This window comes from Numida meleagris, chromosome 16 (assembly GCF_002078875.1).
Source record: "Numida meleagris isolate 19003 breed g44 Domestic line chromosome 16, NumMel1.0, whole genome shotgun sequence".
NCBI classification, from domain to species: domain Eukaryota; kingdom Metazoa; phylum Chordata; class Aves; order Galliformes; family Numididae; genus Numida; species Numida meleagris.
The window spans coordinates 7,801,802-7,822,821 of NC_034424.1; the positions used below are offsets into that span (position 1 = coordinate 7,801,802).

Consider the following 21,020-nt stretch of genomic DNA (forward strand, 5'->3'; position numbering starts at 1 on the left):
ACGCTCCCCGCCCCGAGCCCCGCACCCGGCCCCGCTCACCTCGAGTAGAGCCGGCGGGCGGCGGAGCCCGGGCTGTCCCCTCCGGGCGCACCCGCCATGGGCGCCGGCCCCGCCGAGCCGCAGCCCGGCACCGGGCACCGGAGTATGGCAGCGGCGGGAAGTGATGCGCCGAGCCAAGAAACTCGCGGGGAGGCCCCTCCTCCGGCTGATGTCAGCCCGCGGCGGGCAGCGGCTCGGCCGCCTCCTCCCCTTCCTCCGGCCCGCGGGCTCCGCGCTGCCGCTGCCCCGGGAGCGGAGCGGTGGGGCCGGGCCGAGCAGCGCAACGTGCGGGGCTGCCCTCCGCCAGTGGGATCGGCGCCCCACGTTATCCTTGTGGACTCCCCGGAGAAGTGCGGGCGTACGTTGTGGTTTTGACTGGTGCCAGTGGCTTACTGTCCATCTCCAGCAGCCCCACCAACCCTGTGGTCAGAGGCAAGCCAGAGCCACATCCTGTGTGCTGCAGCTTTCCACCCCAGCGACCTGCACAAAAGCCCCTCTGAGAGCACACGGAGATCCTCCTTGGGGGAAAATACCACCAATAACACCCTGCCAGCAAACCACAAAAGCTAATTGATTGGGAGTTTAAATCCAAAACAATCCTCATAAACAAACCTGCGTCTGCCTGAACTTTGGGATGGTCTCTGCTCTGCAGACAAACCAGAGCGGTGAGCGCTGCAAGCATTGCACTGAGAGCACACCCCTCACTCAGGGAGGCACTTGGCTGGCCCGATGCACGCCATTCCCCCCAGCAAAAAGTGAGCAAGCAGCTAAAGCACACCTTGCTGGAGGGACCACAGGCAAACCTGCAGGCTGAGCTGGGGTTCTGTGCCACACACCGGCCTGTTCTTACCCAGGATTGTGGTTTCACTGAGGGCAACACACATCCCGGCCCAAGCAGCTGCTCACGAGCCTGTGGAAATGAACCCTGTGAGACTCTGGTATTTCCAGAGGGGTGTTTTTGCCTCCCCACGTGCCCCTCTTCCAGCAAAGAGTACCAGTGCAAAAGATAAAAACCAAAGCCAGCTGCTGTTGCCTCTGGCTGCAGCGCAGGAGACAGAGGGTGCTTTGTTGCATGGCCAGAGTGCTCCTCTGCGGGCAGTGACTGTGGGCAGATGGAGCAACTGCCCTCGTGAGAAACAATGCTGGAGAGGGGAGCGAAAGAAAGGAGGGTGGAGGCCAGCTTCCAGCTTGGGCTGGGGCCAGATGTACGCTATTCCACAGAGCTCTGAGCCCACACACTCATGGCACTGCAATCGCCGGGGCAGATTCCGCAGCCTGGGTCACGCAGGAGGTCGGGCTGAGATGAGCGTCCCGGTCCCCTTTGGCCTTAACATTCATGAATTTGCGATGGATAATTCATCATCTGACAAACTCCGCTTCTTTCTCTTCTACTAGAAGTGGCAATCGGGTCACCATAGGTTTGAATTCATTTGATGAAACGATTCAATTACTTTGCTGTGGGTTGGGCTTGGTTAACCCTGCGTGGCCATGCCAAGAAGCTCGCTGCGAGCTCTTGGGCTCCGCAGTGCAGAGCTGTCACTCAGCTGTGACTAAACTGGCAGGTTACCTGTGTGCAGATAGAAGGAAACCCCGGTGCTTTAAAAATAGCAATAATTCATCTGGTGAACGGTGTCCACATCGCATCACGTGTAGGGGAAGACACGTGTGACCTGTGAGAAAAAGGTGAAAGAAATGGATTTCTTCAGTTTGGAGAAGATCGAGACGAAGTGCAGTGATAATATTTAAGTATAAGAAAGAGCTTCTGCAAAGAGCAGCAAAAAGGAAGGGTGGATCGTGGGGAAGTTCATTAATACCCAAAGCTCTACCAATACGGAGGAGCTCTAACTTCTGCCCCTTTCCCTACTGCTTGGCAGGGACAGCCACGCCACAGAAAGAGAAGGGAAAGGCAGTGGGACGGTACCGAGCAGCAGCAGGCTGTGCCGAGCACATATGGATCACGAGGAACTTCCCCCGCTGCCTTGATGTCTTCATCACGCAGACACGCCGAGGAGCCAGCCTGCCCTCCGAGGCACTCGCATCGCCCTTAATTAGCTGGCAGCCTTCCTGCGGCTCGGGAAGCGGCTTGCTGGTGGCCTCTGCTGGGGTTTATGCGCAAGAAGAGCACTGTGATTCAGGCTCCCAACGAGGACAGACCCTGAAGCTGAAGTCACTGCTGGACTGGTGCAATCTGAGGGCCCACTCTTGTTAGCAACAGCTGTAATTAAACGCCGTCACCTCAAAATGTCTTTTTTTTTTTTTTTCTTTTTTGCCTTTTAAATTCAGATGGATGTGCTCTGGGAGCATGTTGCGATTGCTCAGCGTTCCAGAAAAAAGTTTGTCATTTACTCAGTTCCTTTAAAGGTCGCCTCTGAGGAAGAGCAAGCTGTAGTCTCCGTTTCTTTTTCTTTTTTGGGATGGCTTCTTGTGGAGGAAGCACGGGTGATCACAGCCTATGGGCATTTTCTGCCTCTTTCCCCACTGCCAGCCCGCTAACCCCTAACTCCATTTCAACAGGTTTGACAGAAAGGCAGTAGGTTTGGAGATGTAGGGTCTCAATGAGGAAAACACTGGGGCAAAGAGACCCACTCGTCCCAAACAAGGGGAGGGGCATCAATCACTCAGATGCTAATAAAAGGCTGAGGGAGCTGGTAGGCAGGAGGCAGAACAAGAACAAATCAGAGCAACTGATTTTAGAGCTCACACCGCACTACGAGTCCAATCACAAGAGATAAATCCCCAGGAAAGCACGGCTGAAGCAGCAGCAGCACTTGTGAAAAGGTTGTGAACCCATAGCAAGGATAGAGAGGCTACAATGACCCACCAGACAGCCACGTCCGAGCAGCATGGGAATAGCAATCATTTCTCTGCCCTCTCCCATCACAATTTATGCAGCTCGATGATCTTAACCTACAGACAGAATCGTACTGGTTTAAACCAGCTTAAAGTATCACGCAGTGAAAGTGCAGAAAATTCGGCCTGGCTTATATCAGATGGTTGCAGAGCAGTGAATCCAGATGGAGATAAATGTATCTTCAAGCAAATTCACACCTTTAATACCACAGCACTGCAGATGTAGCACTCTTCTGTGCCCGTGCTCCTAATGCAAACAGAACTGTAGGGAGAGGCGAGAGACGCAAATTTATCATTAACAGGACTCCACTGAGAACAGCACTAGTGTCTGCAGCACCAGCTGGAGATGGGGCTGGAAGCTGGGGCTGAGGGGCAGCACAGAGTCGGGCAGTTCCAGTGCAGCATTGCCCCTGGTGCTGCCATGTGAAATAGAAGCAATGGAACCATGTGCCCAGCCACCCCTCCGGGGGAAGAGAAAAGAACCAAGAGCTGAAGATCTCAAATGTATTCCCGAGCTTTGAGCAGAGTGGTTTGAATGAGCCTGAAACCAGCGTGGGGGTGGTAAGAGAGAAGTTAGCCCTGCTTAAGAAAAAAGGAATAAGAGAAAAGGCCCTGGGGGGGTGTAGGGGCTGGGGTGCAAATCGGGGCCACACGCAGCCTGGCTGAGTCCTGAATGCTTGCTTTGGGATTTCCAGAATACATAGTTAAGCAATTTGCAGCAGCAGTCTCCTTAGGATGGCCCCAGGCCATGCAGGAACATTGAGGGCAGGGGTGGGTTTCAGTGGGAGTGCTTGATCACTCCTGTTATTTAAACCAATATATTAAGAAGAATGAGGTTAAATACCTTTCTCTGGGGAGCAAAGCCCTGCGTGCACCTGGAAGATCTAACAGAGCTCCATAGAACGATCGTACCACATGGCTTTTTTCAGGACCTGGAAAGGAATTACGGTTTTCAAGGGCTTTTGAATTCCTTCCTTCCACGGAATCTGGTCATGAGGCAACAGAACCTGAACGCCAGCAGCAGGAGGTGTTCATTGGAGCCACTGGATGGGAGCTGCATGGCTCGGGCACATAACCCAGGGCTCCTGCTACCATCAGCTGGTGGTTACGGTGATGGCAAGGGGATCGTTTTACCAATTCCAGTTTTCAGCTGTCAGCAGGCAAATCAACAATCTCTCCTGCTGGCATACTGGCAAAACTTCCACCTGGCTAAAACCCAAACCAGAAGTAATCTTTTGTTCTGCTTGAAAGCTCAGGGGAAAACACGTATTTTCACCTTGGATGGGAGCTTTCTTTCCTTTTAAAATGCCAACAGTTGGCGATGACATCAAGTAACAAGCGTGTTTGGGTTCGCTTTTAAAGCAGGTTGTCAGTATTCGTGCTTCGGTTGCATTGCTCAGCCCAACTTCCAAACCTTCTCATGCAACTGACCGCGCTCCTTTCCGCTTAAGCGGCCAACGAGTGAGAACGAGGGATGGAAGCAGCGGAAGGGGACGGCTCATGGTGCTGTGTCACCAACCACCGCGGCCCCCGAGCGGCGCTCATGGCAGGAAACACGTTCTGCTCGGAGCCAAAGCTGCAGCCTGACCGCACAGAGCCACGTCTGCTCACACTGAGCAGCGGGAGCCAGCGCGGGAATGCCCCCGCGTCCATCGCCCGGGTGTTTGCAGCAGGGTAGACAAAGGTTTGGGTGGGGTTTTTTCTTTTTTCTGCGTTTCTTCCACTTGAAAATGAGCGAGATGGAATGTTACGACAATGTTGTGGGAGCTTTAGAAAAAGACGAAACTTTTTCTTGGAGTAATAATCCTCATTTTAGGAATGATAACCGGGGCACAGCGTGCTCTCTGCACCAGGAATGCTGATTTTTGTGCGAATAACAGAACACGAGAGAAGTTTCAAAGGCCTGAAAGGAGACTAAAAGTGAACGGAAGTATTTTAGAAGAGCAACAGAGATGACCCTCATCCGGAATCATAAAACCACCAAGGTTGGAAAAGACCTCCCCAGCCATCCATCTATCACCAGTATTTCCCCACTAAACCTCTTAGTCTGATACTGACACCATAGAATCATGGAATCATTAAGGCTGGGAAAGACCTCCAAGATCATCAAGTCCAACCACCCATCTACCGCCAATATTTCCCCACTAAACCCGTTAGCCTGACACTAATCTGCTCACACTGGACCCAATGAGAAGGGCCAAGGAACTTCAGTCCATCGCTCCAGAGAGCTGCTCATCAAATGAGCACTCGTTCTTCTGAAGAGATTATGAATTCAGTTCAGAAAGGTAATTTGGCTGAAATAATAAACATAGACTTCTGCAAAGCGGTTGACTTAATCTCGCATGACATTCTGTTAAAAATAGTACTTAACAAAATCAGCGTAGCTTATATTAAATGGATGGAACACTGGGTAGCGTGCATCCAAAAGTAATTATCCAGCGGAGGAATTTCTGGTGCGTCCTAAAAGATTTATGCTCTGTGCAAAGTTATCCATCAATTATCTGGAGAAATTTCGAATAACAGTAAGAACCAATGGGAGAGATGGGAGGGTTTGCTCTGCAGAGAGGGATGCTTTGGAGCGGGTGTTGCACACAGCCAAACATCACCACATGGACAGCTCAGCTGAAGGAAGATGAGAACGCGTGTGCTAAAATGAAGGAGCAGTGGGAAGGCTCTCAGTACTGGGAATGCAACTATCAGCTACGGGAGCGATGCAAAACGAAGCGAGTTAATTGATTTAACTGCTTAAGAAAATTTTAAGGTGTGGCTTAATCATAGGTGACAATCAACTTTGTAGACAATGAAATTTCTGGCAACAGAAGGAAGGCTTCTAAATCTCGTGGAGATTGACGCAGCCAGGGTTTGCAGTCAAGCCATTTCAGACTAGCAATAAGGTGTGATGCTGAAATGGAGGTAATTAAACAATAAAACAACCACCTTATTAGGAATCTAGCACATTCTCCATTAGCTGGTATCCAGGACAGTGGTGTTTAAATATGCTGCAGTTCAGGCACAAGTTCTTGGTCTGAGGCAGCATACATTGAGTGAGAGCATTTGCTTCACGTCAGGACTCCAATTAGGCAATCTGGCTCTGTCACCTGTAAAGTCACTCTTTCTATTTGACGTATCGATGAGTTCTATCTCTTGATGTTTGATATTTTTCCCAGGCTGGCAAATCTCAGCGTTGTGGTTGACGTGCCACTCGTGGTATCGATCACGCGATGTGATTAGCAGCCCATGTGGCCTAAGGGATTGAATGAATATTAATGTCTGTTCACGTGGTTAGGTCTCTAAAAACTTACCACCTCTCTACCAGGCTGCACAGCCTACAGACTGCAGCTTCCTGCAGTCCACTGTCATGGGATCCCTACCAGGACTGCAGATCAGCTCTGCTGCATGGCAGCGGTTGTACAACGGGGACAGCACTGGAGAGAGAAAACTGCAAAGGGAAACAGGAGCTCTCGTTGGGCAGCGTCTGCTGCGTGGGCAACACTCTCACAAAGACACAGCAGCGACAAATGTGGGACGGGAGGACCCAGATCCTGGCTTTGTATTTTGGTTGGACCGCCGGGGTTTTCAGCATCAAACTTCTCCTGAAGGAGGAGGCTGGAATCTTGCTGTTCTCGGGGGCTCTTTGATGCTTTGCTGGAAGGCTGAAGCAGAACGAAGTAACTCGAGAACAAAAAGCACAGTGAAGCACAATGACAGAGCGTACAGTCTTTGATACATTACGTTTAATGATACAAATACACCTGGCTGCATACTGAGCTGCAAACTTAAATCCAATCACCCCAAACCCAGTGAGTTAGGAGTTTCGGAGCGTCATTACTAGAGATGGCAATAAGGCAAATTCCTTACGTCTGTGCAGTTCTGTGGCAGCTGGTGAGCCCCCGGCCCCATGGTGGATCCGGGTAAGCTGTGTTTAACCATTGCCCTCAGGATCAGACAGGTATGCAGTGTCTGAAACCGAGACACAGGTTTGCAGCATCCTTGCACCTATTGCTCTTCTTCAGTGCACAGGGAATACACGCCCGCTCCTTGTGTGCCAGGACCAGCCCCTACCCAAACCACGAGAATCTTTGCATCAGCTCCTGTGGGTTTTTCTAACTTCATAATCCTGCATTTCTCCCCTACCACCTACCCTCCTTTTTCCCTTTCGCAGTGCACGGAGACAATGATGTGCAGAGAAATGTGCCAATTTACCTGCGGATGGCTGATTTAAATTGCCTGCTCCCAGCCTGGTGGTATAAATCCTCCCCTGCAGCTGAAGAGCTCCATTTACTATAGCTGGTTTCCACGGCAATCGTGTGCTCTCCCACATTCCGCTGCACAGTGCAGGCATCCTCCCCATCCTCTGCTTCTGATTCCATTCACATAGTCTCCTACGGATAGGAAGAAAAAGTAGTCCATGAATACCTATTCCTACCTTAGCACACTTTTCCCCAATAATACTACGATATATGTATATTTATATATAATCACATCAAGAGAACACTTGCCCCTTTCCAGACGTCGTTTGACACTCAACATAAAATCCAGATTTTCTGAAGATACAGTTCATTGCTGACACGTATCATTCTTATTATTTCGGGGCATCAACAGGAGAACACAAGCTTGACGTTTCCTTGTGTTTCTGCCTGTAATCTCTGCATGGAAAGGCAGAGCCTGTATTGCAGTGCATCCCTCCCTTGGGCAGCCCCACTGTAACCTCCCACCCCATCTGGTGCTTCTCTGCACAGCACTCAGCGTGCCCGGAGCGCACGACACAGACCATGGGAAACGTCTCTGCTCATTGCTAACAAGATGGGAACCAAAACGAGCGGTGAGGATTGGAAGAGACAGTTCAGTGGTATGGGCAAAAACTCTGCAGCCAGGTTTGGGCTCAGCCCCGTACATCTCTGAGCGTTGTGCACGAGTGCTGCTATTTCACAGCATTGCCCGCTGAAGGAGAAATGTGTGTCTTATCTCAGGAGCCAGCATGGCGTCATCGGTGGGCAGCCTCTTTATCTCAGTCTTATTTTCCTGCTGGTTTGGGAAATGATAAGAACCTTTCACAAATGACTCCAATACGCAGTAGTAAGGCCCAAGTTCTTTGCAGCTTCGAATCAGATCCCTATTTATTAAGTGTCTTTATGTCCCTTTTAAATCCAGCCAGTGTTTTGCTGTGGATTTCAATGGGTGCAGCCCGTAGCTGTCAGACTCAGAACAGTACGTGTTTTTTCATCAGCTGCCTCTTCCCACCATATGCTGACTGCATCATTCATGTCACATCAGCTTGCAGTTGAAGCCTACATTTGTGCCATGATTGTTTGCTAACTGAGAACTTCTGTGAGAAGTGGTTTACAATATAAGCTGGTTAGTCAGGCTCCAGAAAATAAAAGTTCCGTTTCCTTTTCCCTTTGCCAGATGAAGTTACTGGACCTCCGGGGTCCACTGGGTGAGCAAAACTGTACCTGTGCAATATGCAGCAGCTTCAAACCACAGAGACTTGGGAGGAATTTCTGGTTTTGGTTCACAGAAATGCTCACTTCCTGATTTCTGCTAGGCCTTGTGGGTTATTGGTTTAAATGTTTCCTGAACAGCGACAGTGCATGTCAGCGTACCTGCCAAGAGCTGGCATGGGCTGCTGATGGGGGAAATGCAGAGACTCCCACCTGTGGGATAATGCTGTGCAGGGGGAATTCAGCATCGCTGCTGGTGGGTTCTTAGCGACAAGAAACGTCCCCATATCCCGACCTGAAAAACCCTCCCGTGGCTTTTGTAGAAGTCCCACCAGGTTCACGATAGCCTGCAGTCTGCTGCAATCGGTGGGTGACAATCCGAGAGCATCTGCGAGGGAAGTTTGGTGTCTGAGGGCTGATGCATCAGAAATGCCATGTGGGTAAATACATGGGGCCTAATTCTGCCTTCTTTAAGTGTGACGGGAGCTGTGGAGTCCCCAGGACAGAGCCGTACAGGGCTGACTCATTTTGCTTGTATACACCTGGAATCCAAACCCAAGAGGATCTGTTCCTCTCTGCCTGGGCTCCCGCTTGGCTCCCGCCCCAGAGCTGCACGCTCTGCAGAAGTGGGATTTGGCCCAAGGGTAGGTAGGTTTCACTTCCTCAGCTCTCAGCAGATTTGTGGTCTAACACTCCAAGATGTGCAGCACAACACGCCGGCAATCTGTCACTCTCCTGGCTCTTGTCAGCTCCAACAGCTTGCTGAGAAGAAGCAGTGCCAGCAGCGATGCCAGCCTGACCCGAGCAACTTCAGACACAGTGCCCATGCGTAGCTGGAAGCGCTGCCCGGCACGGCGCCTGCGCTCCTGCCCCATGCAGGGCCCCCAGCCTGAGCAGACCCAGGGCTTTCCCAGTTACTGCCAGCATCCCCGCTTCCCAAACCTCTGCTGAATGTTGCCCTCCCACTGCCAAAGTTTCTCATTACTCTTCTGTCCTCTTTTGCCTGCACATGTGTACTCAGCACGATGGCCGCCCAGGAACCCTGCAATTACAGCTCTTATCACTTGCATGCCCCGAGTAGTTGTGGCTCTCTCTTGGACAAGGTCTGCATTCCTAGCACTGCAACCTCTAATCAGTCCAAAACATTGGCTTGGAACAGCTCGAAATGGGAGCTCCGTGACTCCAGTCTGCAGCTCAGGAATCCCTTGTTTGGTTAGACTTGAAAAGCTGAAATGCCGGTAATATCTGAGCACAGGCTGCAGCGACATTCATTAGATCAGCAGCTGAAGTCTGCTTCTTCAAGAGAACTTCTCTAGAGACCACAGGGATCCATGCAGATGAAAGGATGTGGTGTCAGTATCTTGCCTCGCCATCTGAGCACTTTCCAGTAATTACGAACACTTACAATATGACACTGCTGCTTCAAGCAAATCTGTAGAATTATAGAGCACGGACAAATAACAGAGGGCATAACCAGAAACGAGAATCAGAGTCAGTACAAACCAACATGCTGATGAAAGAGAACATTAGTCTGCTTTGCTCCGCAGTGAGGTGGGACCCAAAGATACAACTTCTTTCCTTGGAGTACTGATGGAAATTCAAGCCCTGACAGTAGCAGTTGATGGTTACTGCTGTAGAGAAACAAGAAATGATTTCACCCTTCTTTGCTTGTCTTTATTATCACATCCACGTGCCCTCCATCACTGTCTGCACCAGCAGCACCTAGAGCTGGGGAGCTGCCCCATGTCAGCTGATGGGAGAGGATCATTGTGGGAATTCTGAACTCGGAAAAATAAGAATTTCACAAGAAACGAAAATCTAAGGGTCACCTGGCCAAGGAAGAGGAGCTTCGGGTTGGCTTTGCCCAGGGGACAATGCCACGCTCCTGGGTTGTCCTGGCACAGTCCCCCAGCACCCCCCCCCCAACCCCGCAGCATCCCAGCGCTGTGCGCTCCGTCCCCTTTCTGCGGTCGGAGTTTGCCCTCTGCTGTTCGCTGCACGAACTGAAACGCGGACCGCAACGTTTGCCGTCGGATTCCAAGCCCTGAAACTTAGCAACTGTGACACTAAAAAAAAAACAGTCACACCCGCGGAGGTGGCAAACCTTATCCGACAGGGCAGGACGCCCGGCGCCCCGGGGAGCGCACAAGGCTGTGTCGAGAAAGCTGCTGGCTTCTCTCCACTAATTCTCCAGCTGACATCAGCCTTGCGCTCCTCTCGTTGCTGTTTGTTCCACCCCCCCCCCACCCCGTCCCGCTCCCAGCGGCCTCTCACCCCGGGCCCAAACAAAGGTGCGGCGGTGCTGGCAGCGTGCGGGGCTCCCGAGGACGGCCCTGCACCTCGCAGAGCTCACGGGCAGGGCAGGGCAGGGACGGGCCCGGCCCCGCTGCCAGTGAGGTTCTGGTGCCGGGGAACTGGTGCCCGCGTGTGGCTGAGCTCCGGGAAGGAGCAGAGGATGGGATGTTTGGCACCGAGCTCTTTCTCACGCCTCCCTTTGGAAGTGGCTCCGGGGATTCTCTGCTGTGCAGCAGCTCTGGCTCTTTCACAGATCCCCTCTGAGTTGCTCCTCTAGGTGCTTTCCCGCAGCTCCTGAGGGGAGACCACTCTGTGCATGGAGGCTACAAAAGGTAAGTGCTAAGCAGGCATGAGTAAAAATATGTACGGGTGTAAGGAAGACCTCAAAGGAGAGCAATGACCAGTTCTTTTGCATGATTATTGCAGGAGTGGCTCTCAAGCAAGCAGAACTGTAGCACAGCTGAGGGATGGAGAGCAGCTTTGCATCCAGGGGATCCGTTCCTCTGGCTGGTACGTGGGTAACGCGCTTCTGTTTTCCTCTTTGCAGTCATAGGCACAGTCTTGTATAACTCTATTTCATACCAAGGATTTCTTGCTTATTGAAAGGTTTTCTTTTCATCTACATGTCTGCACACACAAGGGAGCAATACTTTGCAGTTTGCAAGCGCTGGACGGTTGTAAATCTGTGCTCGTAGCTCTTGGAACAACGCGCGGCTCCGCATTTCCTGCTGCTTTCCAACAGTGAGAGCTGCTCAGGGAGTGCTCCTCAGCCTGAAGACAAGAACTACCAGCAAATATCAGCAGAGGCTTTGCTGAATCAGGTGTAACACGGCTTCAAGAGCATCAGCTCCGGCAGCGCTCAGCACGCACTGGAAACACAGCGCACGCACACAGCCCAGCCCCAGAGCTCCAGGAGCAGTTCTGCATTTCAGCCAGCTCTGTGAGCCACTCGGAGCTGAGCACGAGGGGAAGCTGTGCATAGTGAAGATGGATGGGAAGAGATGCTAAAACATGTATTTTGTCTCTTGTTTCCACAGATGTGACCCTGGCTTGGAAGAGTCTTCAGAAAGCCAAAGCAGTGGTACGTGTGCTCCGGCTGTCATGTGTTTTGCTGTCTGCCACATCCCTGTGCACCCCCTCTGCAGGATTCTCTCAGAGTGTAATTGAAAGCCATGTAAATATGCCATTTGGTTTGTTCTTTTGCAATGAGCACACAACCCCTTCAGTCACCCACTGCGTGACCGAAAGGGGGTAAGGAGAAAAGCAAGGCGTCTTCCCAAATTTCACACGGCTCTTTCACGGGAATGACAAGAACAGAGAAAGGTTTGCCTTGCTTGTGCTGCAGCCCCGAGCAGAGCAACAGCTGACACCCACTGAGCTGCAACATCCTCTGAGCTCTCCCTGTCCTGCTGTCCTCTTAGTAAGGAGCACCATAATATTCCCATTGGGTGCAACCAGCTGCAATCATAGCCACGGAGTTACGTAGATGAGCAGATAACATTATCCCAGTGCAGTGCTGGTTGCACAGCCCGGACCCAATGCTGGTATCGTGCTGCTGAATTCACTGCTGGCTGCAGTGACTTCCAGCTTAAGCTGCCTGTAAAAATCACATCTCTGGTGAAGACTTGAGGCAGACCTGCAGGCAAAGTGCAAATAACGGAGAGAAAGGTGATTTCACCTCTTCCCTTCCCGGTCAGTGGCATTCTTTCCAACTGCAGGAAGCGCCACCTGGAACATGCTCGGGCATGCCAGTGCTTACCCAGTAACTAGGAGTTGCAAAATTAATCAGGGGACTGCGTGCCAGCAAAACGCTGCCGCGAACAAAAACATATGTCTCCTTTCAAAAGAAAAATCTGCCTCTTCACAGCTACAAGGGATTGAAAACAAATTTTGTCGTCAAACGCGGAGCCGTGCCAACCCGCAGGCAGCCAGGGGAGAGCTTTGGAACGGAGAAAGCTGCGGTGAGTTCTGAGTTACTGGGAAACTGCTGAGCCTGGGGGCAGCTCGCTGCTGGAGGAAGGGAGGGAAGGAGGCAGGAGGGAAGGGTGCCCTGTGCCCTACTGCCTGCTGCAGCTGCACAGGGCACGAGGAGCCCCACTTTGCTGGGCAGGTGCTGGGTAAAGGATGCAGCACTGCTGCCCACCGGCTGCAGCAAAGTCCAAGCTGCCTGTGCTTTACCTCCGAGGTTTTTTCCTATTGACAAACTGGGATGAGACAAAAAAAGCAGGTGGTTTGCCCAAATTCCACAAGACCCTTAAAGACTAAATGATGGGCTGATCTGCTCTGAGCTTGGCTTGTGGGTTTGCACTTGCATCCTTTTTCTTGCTTTGAGTGAGGGAAGCTGTCCGGATGGTAAAGCCTCTCAGGAAAGTGAACTGTTTTTTAAGTTCCTAATATTGATATAACTTTGTTACACTGTAGATGGAAAGAGAAGCAGAGATGAGACAGCTCTGAAGGAGAAAAACCGCAGTGAGGTTCCCGTGTCCTGCAGGTGAGTAATGGCCTCAGTGCACTGCACCCAGGGATGGGGCAGCGAAGGTGCACATAAATGGGTTTAAAATTCCAGGGTGCAGGACTTCAGAAAAAGTTTATCACCTCACAATGTATTATTAAAAGAATTAAAATGACACCGGATCACCCACCCCCAGAAATGCTGAGCACCCAGCCATTGGAACCAGCCATCCCATCAGCTCCTGCACTGGTCTGTCTGCCTTAGTCCATGCTCGTAGTAACTTGTCAGACCACGGTTCCCTTTGCACTTTCCCGATTTTATCTTCGTTTTCAACCTCCTGGTAGCAGACAAAATGCTGCTCCTATGAACAAACCAGCATCACCAGCAGAATGCGTTCTAGGAACTCAGCTGCCACCCAGATGTGTCATGTAATAACATCCCATGTTTAGGTGTTGTACTAAGGGACACGGTTTAGTGGGGAGGTATCGGAGGCAGGTGGATGGTTGGACTGGATGATCTTGGAGGTCCTTCCCAGCCTTGGTGATTCTGCGATTCTGTGTGATTCTGTGCCTATTCACTCTTGTTTTTCTTTTCTTTAAGAAAGAGGAACTGTGCTGCCCTGTCCCCTGCTGGGTCCCACCCCCGCTTCCGTGGCAGCTGTGCTGCCAGCCCCGGCCCACCCATGGCCCCGCTGGCCCCCAGGGGACACCCACCCACAGCACCAGCCGGGATGGGGGCTGCCGATGGGACACAGCCCCCTGCACTGAGCCTGAGGGAGGATTTTGGAGAGTGGGTAGATTCAGGAGGTCACACGGTACAAAAGGGAAAACATCCCTGCTCCCCGCATCACACACCTTGCCCCTTGGCAGGGAGCAGCCCGTTCTCAGCCCCCGTGCCCGTGGCTGTCCTGCTCCCTGTGTGCTACCCTTCATCGGCCAGCAGCCCCAGTGACCAAAAGCTGGACGGGCTGCCGAGAAAGTCACCCTGGAAGAAGTTAGAGCAGCTCAAGAAGAAAATCCAGGAGCAGAAGAAGCAAAACCAGCAAGCTGCTTCTCAGGGGCAGAAGTGCCTGACTGCATCCTGTGCTCGAGAGCCACTGCAGGACAGACCCCTGAAGAGAAAAGTGTGCAGATTGCCTGCCCCTCCTGCTCCACGTCCCACAGGTCAGTGGCACAAGGCACAGGGTGGCACGGTCCTTGCAGCAAAGCTCTGCGCAAGGAGCTGTGTGTGTGCAATGGGGATGGGTTGGCGGTGGGACTTGGAGGGCTTGGAGATTATTTCCAACCTCTCATGGTTCTCAGCCCATCGTACGCTGTGCTCCCAGTGTCTTTTACTGACTTTTCTTAGCTGCTTTCATGGAGCTTCCCGTCTCCCACACCTTTTGCCAGGCAGAAAGCACAACGAGAGTGGCATAAGCACATGGGAAATAATAGCACAGCAGTGTGGAGAGGCATCACAGGTACTTAAAGCAGGAATTGCGGAGCTCAGAGGCATTACAGAGGATTTAACAGTTCATTCAGTGGAACTAGCGTGGATCTCAAAGCAGATATTATTAGAATTCCTTATCCTGCTTTGCTGCTAAGTTCAGGCCTGAAGTACCACTCCTCTACAGCTGTCTCATTGGGTTAGTATGAGCAAAGCTCTCGGGGTGCTGTGCACAGTGATGGGCTCCAGCACGGCCCTGTGCTGGTGTGCATCCCATTGCACACTTGCTCAGCAAGCTTCAGGCAATGGGATTACGGAGGCTCTGCCGGACTAGGGAAGAGGAGCTGAAAAGCTGTGCCTAATAAATCTTATTGCTGTAATAGCATTAGTGTTAATTCATTGGGCACTGCGATCTCTGTCACACACCCCCAGCTTCCACGGGTGCTTCCCGCAGATCTTCTCCATCCCACTTCTTCCAGTGATGGATGGGAGCATTTAGCAGAGCACACCCTGGTGCCGTGCTGTGCTTTGAGCCCTGCTCAGCCCCTGGTGGATGCTCAGCAGGAAGGCAGATGTGTGTTGCCTTCAGCCAGATCACTGAACGTCGCTGTCAGGGAACGATCAGGGGAGTGTTAAATGCGCCCACCTGCGGGAGCCTCGGGGGCAGCAGATTCACAGCCCCGCGCACTCGGTTCAGGTGCAGCTCGTTCAGCTGGTCTGTCTGTGCTCTGCCTCTGCAAATAGCATCACAGCTGCTTTGCCAGACACAGCCTTTTACTGGCTTCTAATTTAAGCTTCACATGAATTCTTTTCTCTGTTTTTTTTCTCCTGGTTGAAGACCAAAGAAAGAGTAGCTCAGCACGGGGGACTCAAACACAGAGCCAGAGGCAGCCCTCACCCAAGTCCTCTTCTCTGGAGAGAGCAGCAGCGGGTGAAGGTAAGAATGAAATTCATGGGAAATGACACAGACTGATGGAGCAGAGATCAACAGCACCTGCACACGCACCTGCCAAAATCTGGCTATTAAAATGATGCCAAATCCTGGGATCCGCAGCCAAGGAGCAGAGCCTGCTTATATAAAGCAAAAAACAAAACCACGGAGAGAACAGACGGAAGTGAGCATTTGTCCAAGGAGGCAGAAGGTGACCAGAGGCAGCAAAGGGATGCAGGGCTTTGTTTCTGGGTTGGCTGCATGTGAAGCGTGCCGAGGCCCCGGGGGTGTCAGGCAGGGCCACCTGCTGCCCCGTTCTGTCGCTGGCTTTGGGTAATGTTTGGCAGTCACTGCCACGTGCCCTCCCCAGTCTCTCCGTTGGTCGCACGCCCAGTGCCGATGCCCACAGGTGTCATCTAAGAACAGCCTTAGTGACCTTCAACTGTTCGTCCCACCATTGCCTGCGGCAGCTGAATTCCAGGCCTGCCAGGATTAAAAATAACCAGAAATAGAAAATGAGCCGCATGTCCTGGGTGGGAAGAATGATCTGCCACCCATTGAGTTCCCAGCTGAGCTGAGAGTGCCACCAAAAAGCACATCCTGCAGCACAGGGGCCAGTTGCACCCAGGGCAGTGCAACCCTCCTACAGCCTCGAGCAGGAGCGAGGTTACCACGTGCTGCTTCTTGGCTTTCCTTGAAGGCTGCCTGCAGCGCAGGTTTGAACTCTCGGAGCAATGTTCCCTCCTGAATGCCATCGTTCTGCAGTGGAAATGGTTGCTTTCCAACTTGGTGGGCCAGCAGTGGAAGCGCCACGGGTGCTGCTCAACGCAGCCGAATTTTACGCTGGCAAAGGTTCAAAATGTGCAACTTCTGGCAACCAGAAGGCAAAAAAATCCAAGCAATCTCATGCCATGCAGATGAAATGACGAGTACAGCTGCATCATGCACTCTGCTACCAAAGTCCTACTTAAAATGCATGAAATATATAATAATTTCCTTCTCCCTCCTTTTTTTTTTTTTTGTTTTAATGGATTGTTTGAAAAATGGCTTGGTCTTCCTCTGAGAGTGGGTCATAATAAGGCCGTGCCACGTGAAACATTCATCATTGTAACTGCCAGTGTCACGGTGTCTTTATTGGCTATTAGTTTCTGTCAGTGGAAGAGCCGAGGCAGGGCGACGGGAGATGAATGAGGGGTCAGGGGTCAGAGCCAGAGTACTCCGGAATTTGATGAATTATAAATTTGCTGTAGTTAACAAAAAATTAAGTCACAACAGCTATAAAATATTCATCTGTTCGTAGGCAGAGGAAAAAAAACCAAATCCAACGCGGGAGAATATTTAAATCAAAAGGTTTCCTTCTGGTGAGCGATGCTATCAGAAACTCAGGCTGCTCTCAAACTTTGGCTGGAGTTTTTGTCATTAATAAGCACTGTAGATAAAAGAAGATCCCATGGAAAGCAGACTGTTAGAGCAGCATGCGCTGTTAGAGCTGCATGTTCATTTGTCTGCTGCGTTTAGAGGAGCTGGGCAACCTGGTGGAGCTGTGCACGTCCCTGCTCATTGCAGGGGAGTGGGACTGGGTGACCTTTAAAGGTCCCTTCCAACTCTGAGGATTCTATGATTCGATGAACTAAGATGACATAATAAATAAATGCCTCTCCTGCATTTTAATACTGCTGAAGTAGAGAGTAAAGCAATGCAGCGAGGTGTTTCTTTAAGAACAGAGTTGGATCTCAGCCCTCCCGAGCCCAGCAGATTCAGGCAGCTCCCCCCATGCTTTGAGCTGTCAGAACTTCCTAGATCTGGTGGGCAATCCCCCTAGAAGGCTCCACACATCCCTGTGTTTGCAGGCAGTGCCTTCAGCCCCGCAGAGCAGCTGGCAACCATCATCCTCGTGCCTTGGGCTGCAGGGTGGGACGAGCCCGGTGGGTACCTGCAGCAAGTGACAGTGGCTGTGTGAGTGCCCAGTGCTGTCACGGCAGTGATGTGCCTGCATGGCAGCTGCAGGGAAGGGCAGCTTGCTAAGCAGCCGGCCTCCAAGTGCTCTTCACGTCTGGCAAATGGCTCTCAGAGGTGCTCTGTGCCCGCAGCTCGAGACGTTGACGTGTGTGTCGAGTCAAAGCAGACTCAGTCCATTGATTTTATAGCTCCCGCTGAGTCCTGATCCGCATCTTGGAACTGAGGCTGGTAACTCTTTAAGTGCAAAATCTTTTCTTGATGAAGAAGCTTGAATATTTTAGCGGGGTAAAATTTAAAGGGGGAGGGAGCTTCCATGCAAATATCACATCACTTTCTATTTAGTCACCTTCTGCTTGAGGAGTGTTTGCAATAAATACATAATTATGCCAGGGCGAGTATTGGCATGCTGTGAATGCAATCTGAAATTATGAAGTAAAACGGTGATAAATGTTGCCTATTATGTGACACCACCTATTAGGCAAGAATAATTTGTTTGTGCTGCATGCCGCATCGTTTATTTCTGCATTATGCACGGTCCCTTGTCCCGTATCCTTCATTGATTCTCCACACTGCATCCTGCTGATTCTCACCAGTTTAAAAACGAATTCGTTTACCCCGGTGAGTTTGATGTAATTACAGAGAATCACATTTTTGTGATCCCCCTCGCTCCAGCTCTCAGCTCTGCCAGGACCCACAAGCAGCAGCTACCTGCAGCTGCCAGCACAGAACGATGCTCCCAGTGCTCACGTCTGTTTCAGGTGCAAAGCTCCCCGGCGCTTCTGCATGGAGGGAAGGTCAGAAGTTAGCTAGGAAGATCCTCGGTCCTCCACCTGCATTTCCAAAGCTGGGGAGCAGAGCTGAAGAGCAGAGCACTGGAAACGCCTATGGTACAGTTGCCCTCTCTGCTACGCTGGTTGTTTTTGGCACGCAAACAAAATGTGGTTGGCCCTTTATTAAACCTTGTTGGAATAAATGGCTTCGAGGTCATTCTAAGCAAGTGTAAGAGGTTTAAGAGGGAGTTTCGCTGCCCTTGGATATTATGTTCTATACACACTCCAAGGGCCACAAACTACACATCCTTTGCATAATTGGACACTGCTAAAATTAGCAGAGATTTGTCTTCTCACTGCAACACTGAGGATTTTGCAGCAGTCCTCAGATCTGCGGTAGGAGTTGGGCTGTGAGATGGACACAGATACAGGAGCTGGGTCACCACCACAGGAGTAACACCACTGCTGTTTCAAAATCTCCCACAGAGCCCGGCATTGCGACGCCAGCAATGGAGAACAGCTCCAGAGAGAAGAGAAAGGAACCTGTGGGGAAAAGGCCCGAATTGCAAAGCTGCGCAGTTCCCCACCATGGCCCTGCTGGAAGGAGCAGCAGTGCACCAACCAAAGGTGCAAAACAAATACTCAGGAGCCTGCATTTGCAAAGGCAGTGCCACGATGGCCGCAGGCAGAGCAGGATCCCAGGAGATACCGCAAAGGGAAAGGTTTTGCAGCAATACCAGCCACCTTCAGCTGGACCTCAGGACACGGCTCCCTCCACCTTTAGTGCAGGAAAGATAAGGGCTGCATTAATTACAGCAGGAGCCAAACCCTGCAGCTCCGGAAGAATCCACAGAGGGAAAAGCACATCTCCTCGGGGGTGGATGCCTGTGTGGAAGGGGTCTGAGAAAGAAAACCTGAAACACCTTCCAAAGAGGAGGACAAACATTAAAAAACCTCACCCCTACAGCCGTGACGTTGTTCAGGAGTTTATGTGTCGGAAGAATGAAGAGAGAAAGAGAAGGAAGCTGGAAGAGAAAAAGGCTTTGATGCAGGCGGTGGAAATGAGAAACAAGAGGCTGCAAGAAGTATACAGGAAACAGAGAGAAGCTCTTGGAAAGAAGACGTGCTCTGAGCAGACGTGCAAGCTCATCGGGGGAGCAGCTGCTGCCAAAGGAAGCCCTCAGCGCACACTCGAGCAAGTAAGTCATGGAGGAGTGGAGGGTTGAAAGCCCTTCAACCCTGATCACTGCGGCACCGTGTAGGAGGTGAAGCACTTTGTGCACGTGCTTTCAAGTGTCAGGGAAATAAAGTTTTATCTGGAAAAACAGAGCAATTAAATTCTAATTCTGGCAAGAGCTGTTGCGCTCATTAGTAAGGCTGGAACCCGTGACTTCAGGGTCAAAAGCCTGGAAATCTCCATTGCTGCAGCGAAAAGAGCGGGTTTGTTGTTTGGCTCGCGTGCTTTTCCAGTTAAATGAGCCAATTATGAAGTGGAACAAAAGCCAGCCACTACTCTTGTGTTGAGTAGTTACTTCGTGCTCACAGGAATGGTCACTCTTGTTCCAGGAGCAAACCAGTGGTGGAACCCCGGAGCGCAGCATCATGGCCTGGGTGGAAAAAGCATCCCGTGCTCCACTACATCGAGATCCCAGAGACAGGTACTCAGAAAGCCTTCTCAGCAAGCTCTGTGCACTGTGCATAGGGTTCTGCTGCAAACTATAAAAGCAGAGCAATGGACGAGTCCCCGATCGTATCTCACCTTCACACCCTCGTTGCGCCAAGCACAAAGCGGTTACAGAGCTTGGTGTGCTCAGGTTTATCAGCAGCATTCTGGCACTTGCACAGCCCTCTTCTGCCTCCTGGGAGCACTTCTGGGCGCCGGGGCAGGTGGGTGCTGGGGCTCTCCAGGCTGGAGAAAACATTTCAGTCTGCTTCTATGATATGTGTTTTTAAATAGCTGTGCCTCGTCAGCCCCGGGCAGGACCCTGACTCGTCCCCTGTTGGTCAGCACTTTGTGCTCTGTTCTGAATCTATCATTTGGCAAATGTATCTATGGACAGAGAAATCTGTTTCTTTTTCTTTTTTGAAGTGTTTTAGCTGAGGATGCTGCTTAGTGCAAAAAGCTGATGTTTCTGTTTTTTTTTTTTTTTTTTTTCTGACATTTCTTTCTATTTAAACAGGGATCAGCTTCTAGAAACCGTTCAATCACTGAAAAACAGAGATCCATTACCTTCTGCAGCACTTCTGACATCTGAATCCTGGCTTCCCAGTCCTCTGAAATGTCAAGACTTGAGGGACTGCTCCCCCCCAGCCCTGTACGCACCTCCTCTGAGCTTTTCCCCTCCTCAGAAAGATGCAAAACCAGATTTCAAGGACTTGACTTCTGGCCTTTCTCCATACAGAAATAAATGGGACCGAGTGAAAGCCATACACGACCTATCCAAGGAGCTTGCAGAAAAGATTGAGATGGCAACTAAGAGACTGAGCGCAACAAGCAGTGGTAAAGATTCTGCTGACAAAATATCAGCAGAGACAACCTGGGACCTTTTCAATGAATCTTCTGTCCCAGAGCCTGAGACATCCAAAGATGAGCAGGATGGAACAATGACTGTACAGATGCTGCTGGGAGCCCCAGGCCATGATGAGTTACATGTGCCATCAGATAGGGAATGTCATGGACCGAGCAGGATTTGCCTCGTGGATAGCAACAAGGGAACAGCAGACCTGGACAGAGAGAATAAAATAGGAAGTTCTTTGTCTGGTGGGAGTGCTGTGAGCAAAGAATTGCCATGGATCACCTACGGTATAAGGCAGAGACATCCCAGCACTGGGGAGAACATGAGCAGCACGTTGAAAGG

At 51.2% G+C, this 21,020-nt stretch overlaps 2 protein-coding genes and 1 long non-coding RNA gene across 12 annotated transcripts in view; 1 reads left to right on the forward strand and 2 right to left on the reverse strand.

Annotated features, from left to right (window-relative positions):
• The window catches only part of GPSM1 (G protein signaling modulator 1), a 51,094-nt gene extending 50,903 nt beyond the window's left edge, over positions 1-191 (reverse strand). For all 3 annotated transcript variants that reach the window (XM_021413806.1, XM_021413805.1, XM_021413807.1), the window contains exon 1: positions 40-191. In XM_021413806.1, coding sequence (XP_021269481.1) covers positions 40-98 — 59 coding nt within the window. In that variant the 5' untranslated portion in view covers positions 99-191. The remainder of the gene's footprint in view (positions 1-39) is intronic.
• LOC110406805 lies at positions 5,439-10,728 on the reverse strand. The gene is made up of 3 exons (XR_002443578.1): positions 10,605-10,728; positions 7,093-7,271; positions 5,439-6,849 (listed from the first exon to the last, which is right to left on the reverse strand). It is a non-coding gene; the product is annotated as an uncharacterized LOC110406805 (long non-coding RNA).
• CCDC187 (coiled-coil domain containing 187) overlaps positions 10,592-21,020 on the forward strand; it is a 37,232-nt gene continuing 26,803 nt past the window's right edge. For 4 of the 8 annotated variants that reach the window (XM_021413710.1, XM_021413709.1, XM_021413712.1 and 1 more), the window contains exons 1-11: positions 10,592-10,957; positions 11,052-11,135; positions 11,663-11,799; positions 12,493-12,586; positions 13,047-13,116; positions 13,678-14,240; positions 15,341-15,439; positions 18,151-18,279; positions 18,649-19,361; positions 19,729-19,820; positions 20,343-21,019. In XM_021413710.1, coding sequence (XP_021269385.1) covers positions 11,093-11,135; positions 11,663-11,799; positions 12,493-12,586; positions 13,047-13,116; positions 13,678-14,240; positions 15,341-15,439; positions 18,151-18,279; positions 18,649-19,361; positions 19,729-19,820; positions 20,343-21,019 — 2,617 coding nt within the window. In that variant the 5' untranslated portion in view covers positions 10,592-10,957; positions 11,052-11,092. Of the gene's footprint in view, positions 10,958-11,051; positions 11,136-11,662; positions 11,800-12,492; positions 12,587-12,632; positions 12,853-13,046; positions 13,117-13,677; positions 14,241-15,340; positions 15,440-18,150; positions 18,280-18,648; positions 19,362-19,728; positions 19,821-20,342; position 21,020 lie in introns of those variants that run through there. The other 4 variants (XM_021413713.1, XM_021413714.1, XM_021413715.1 and 1 more) reach the window with 4 other exon arrangements.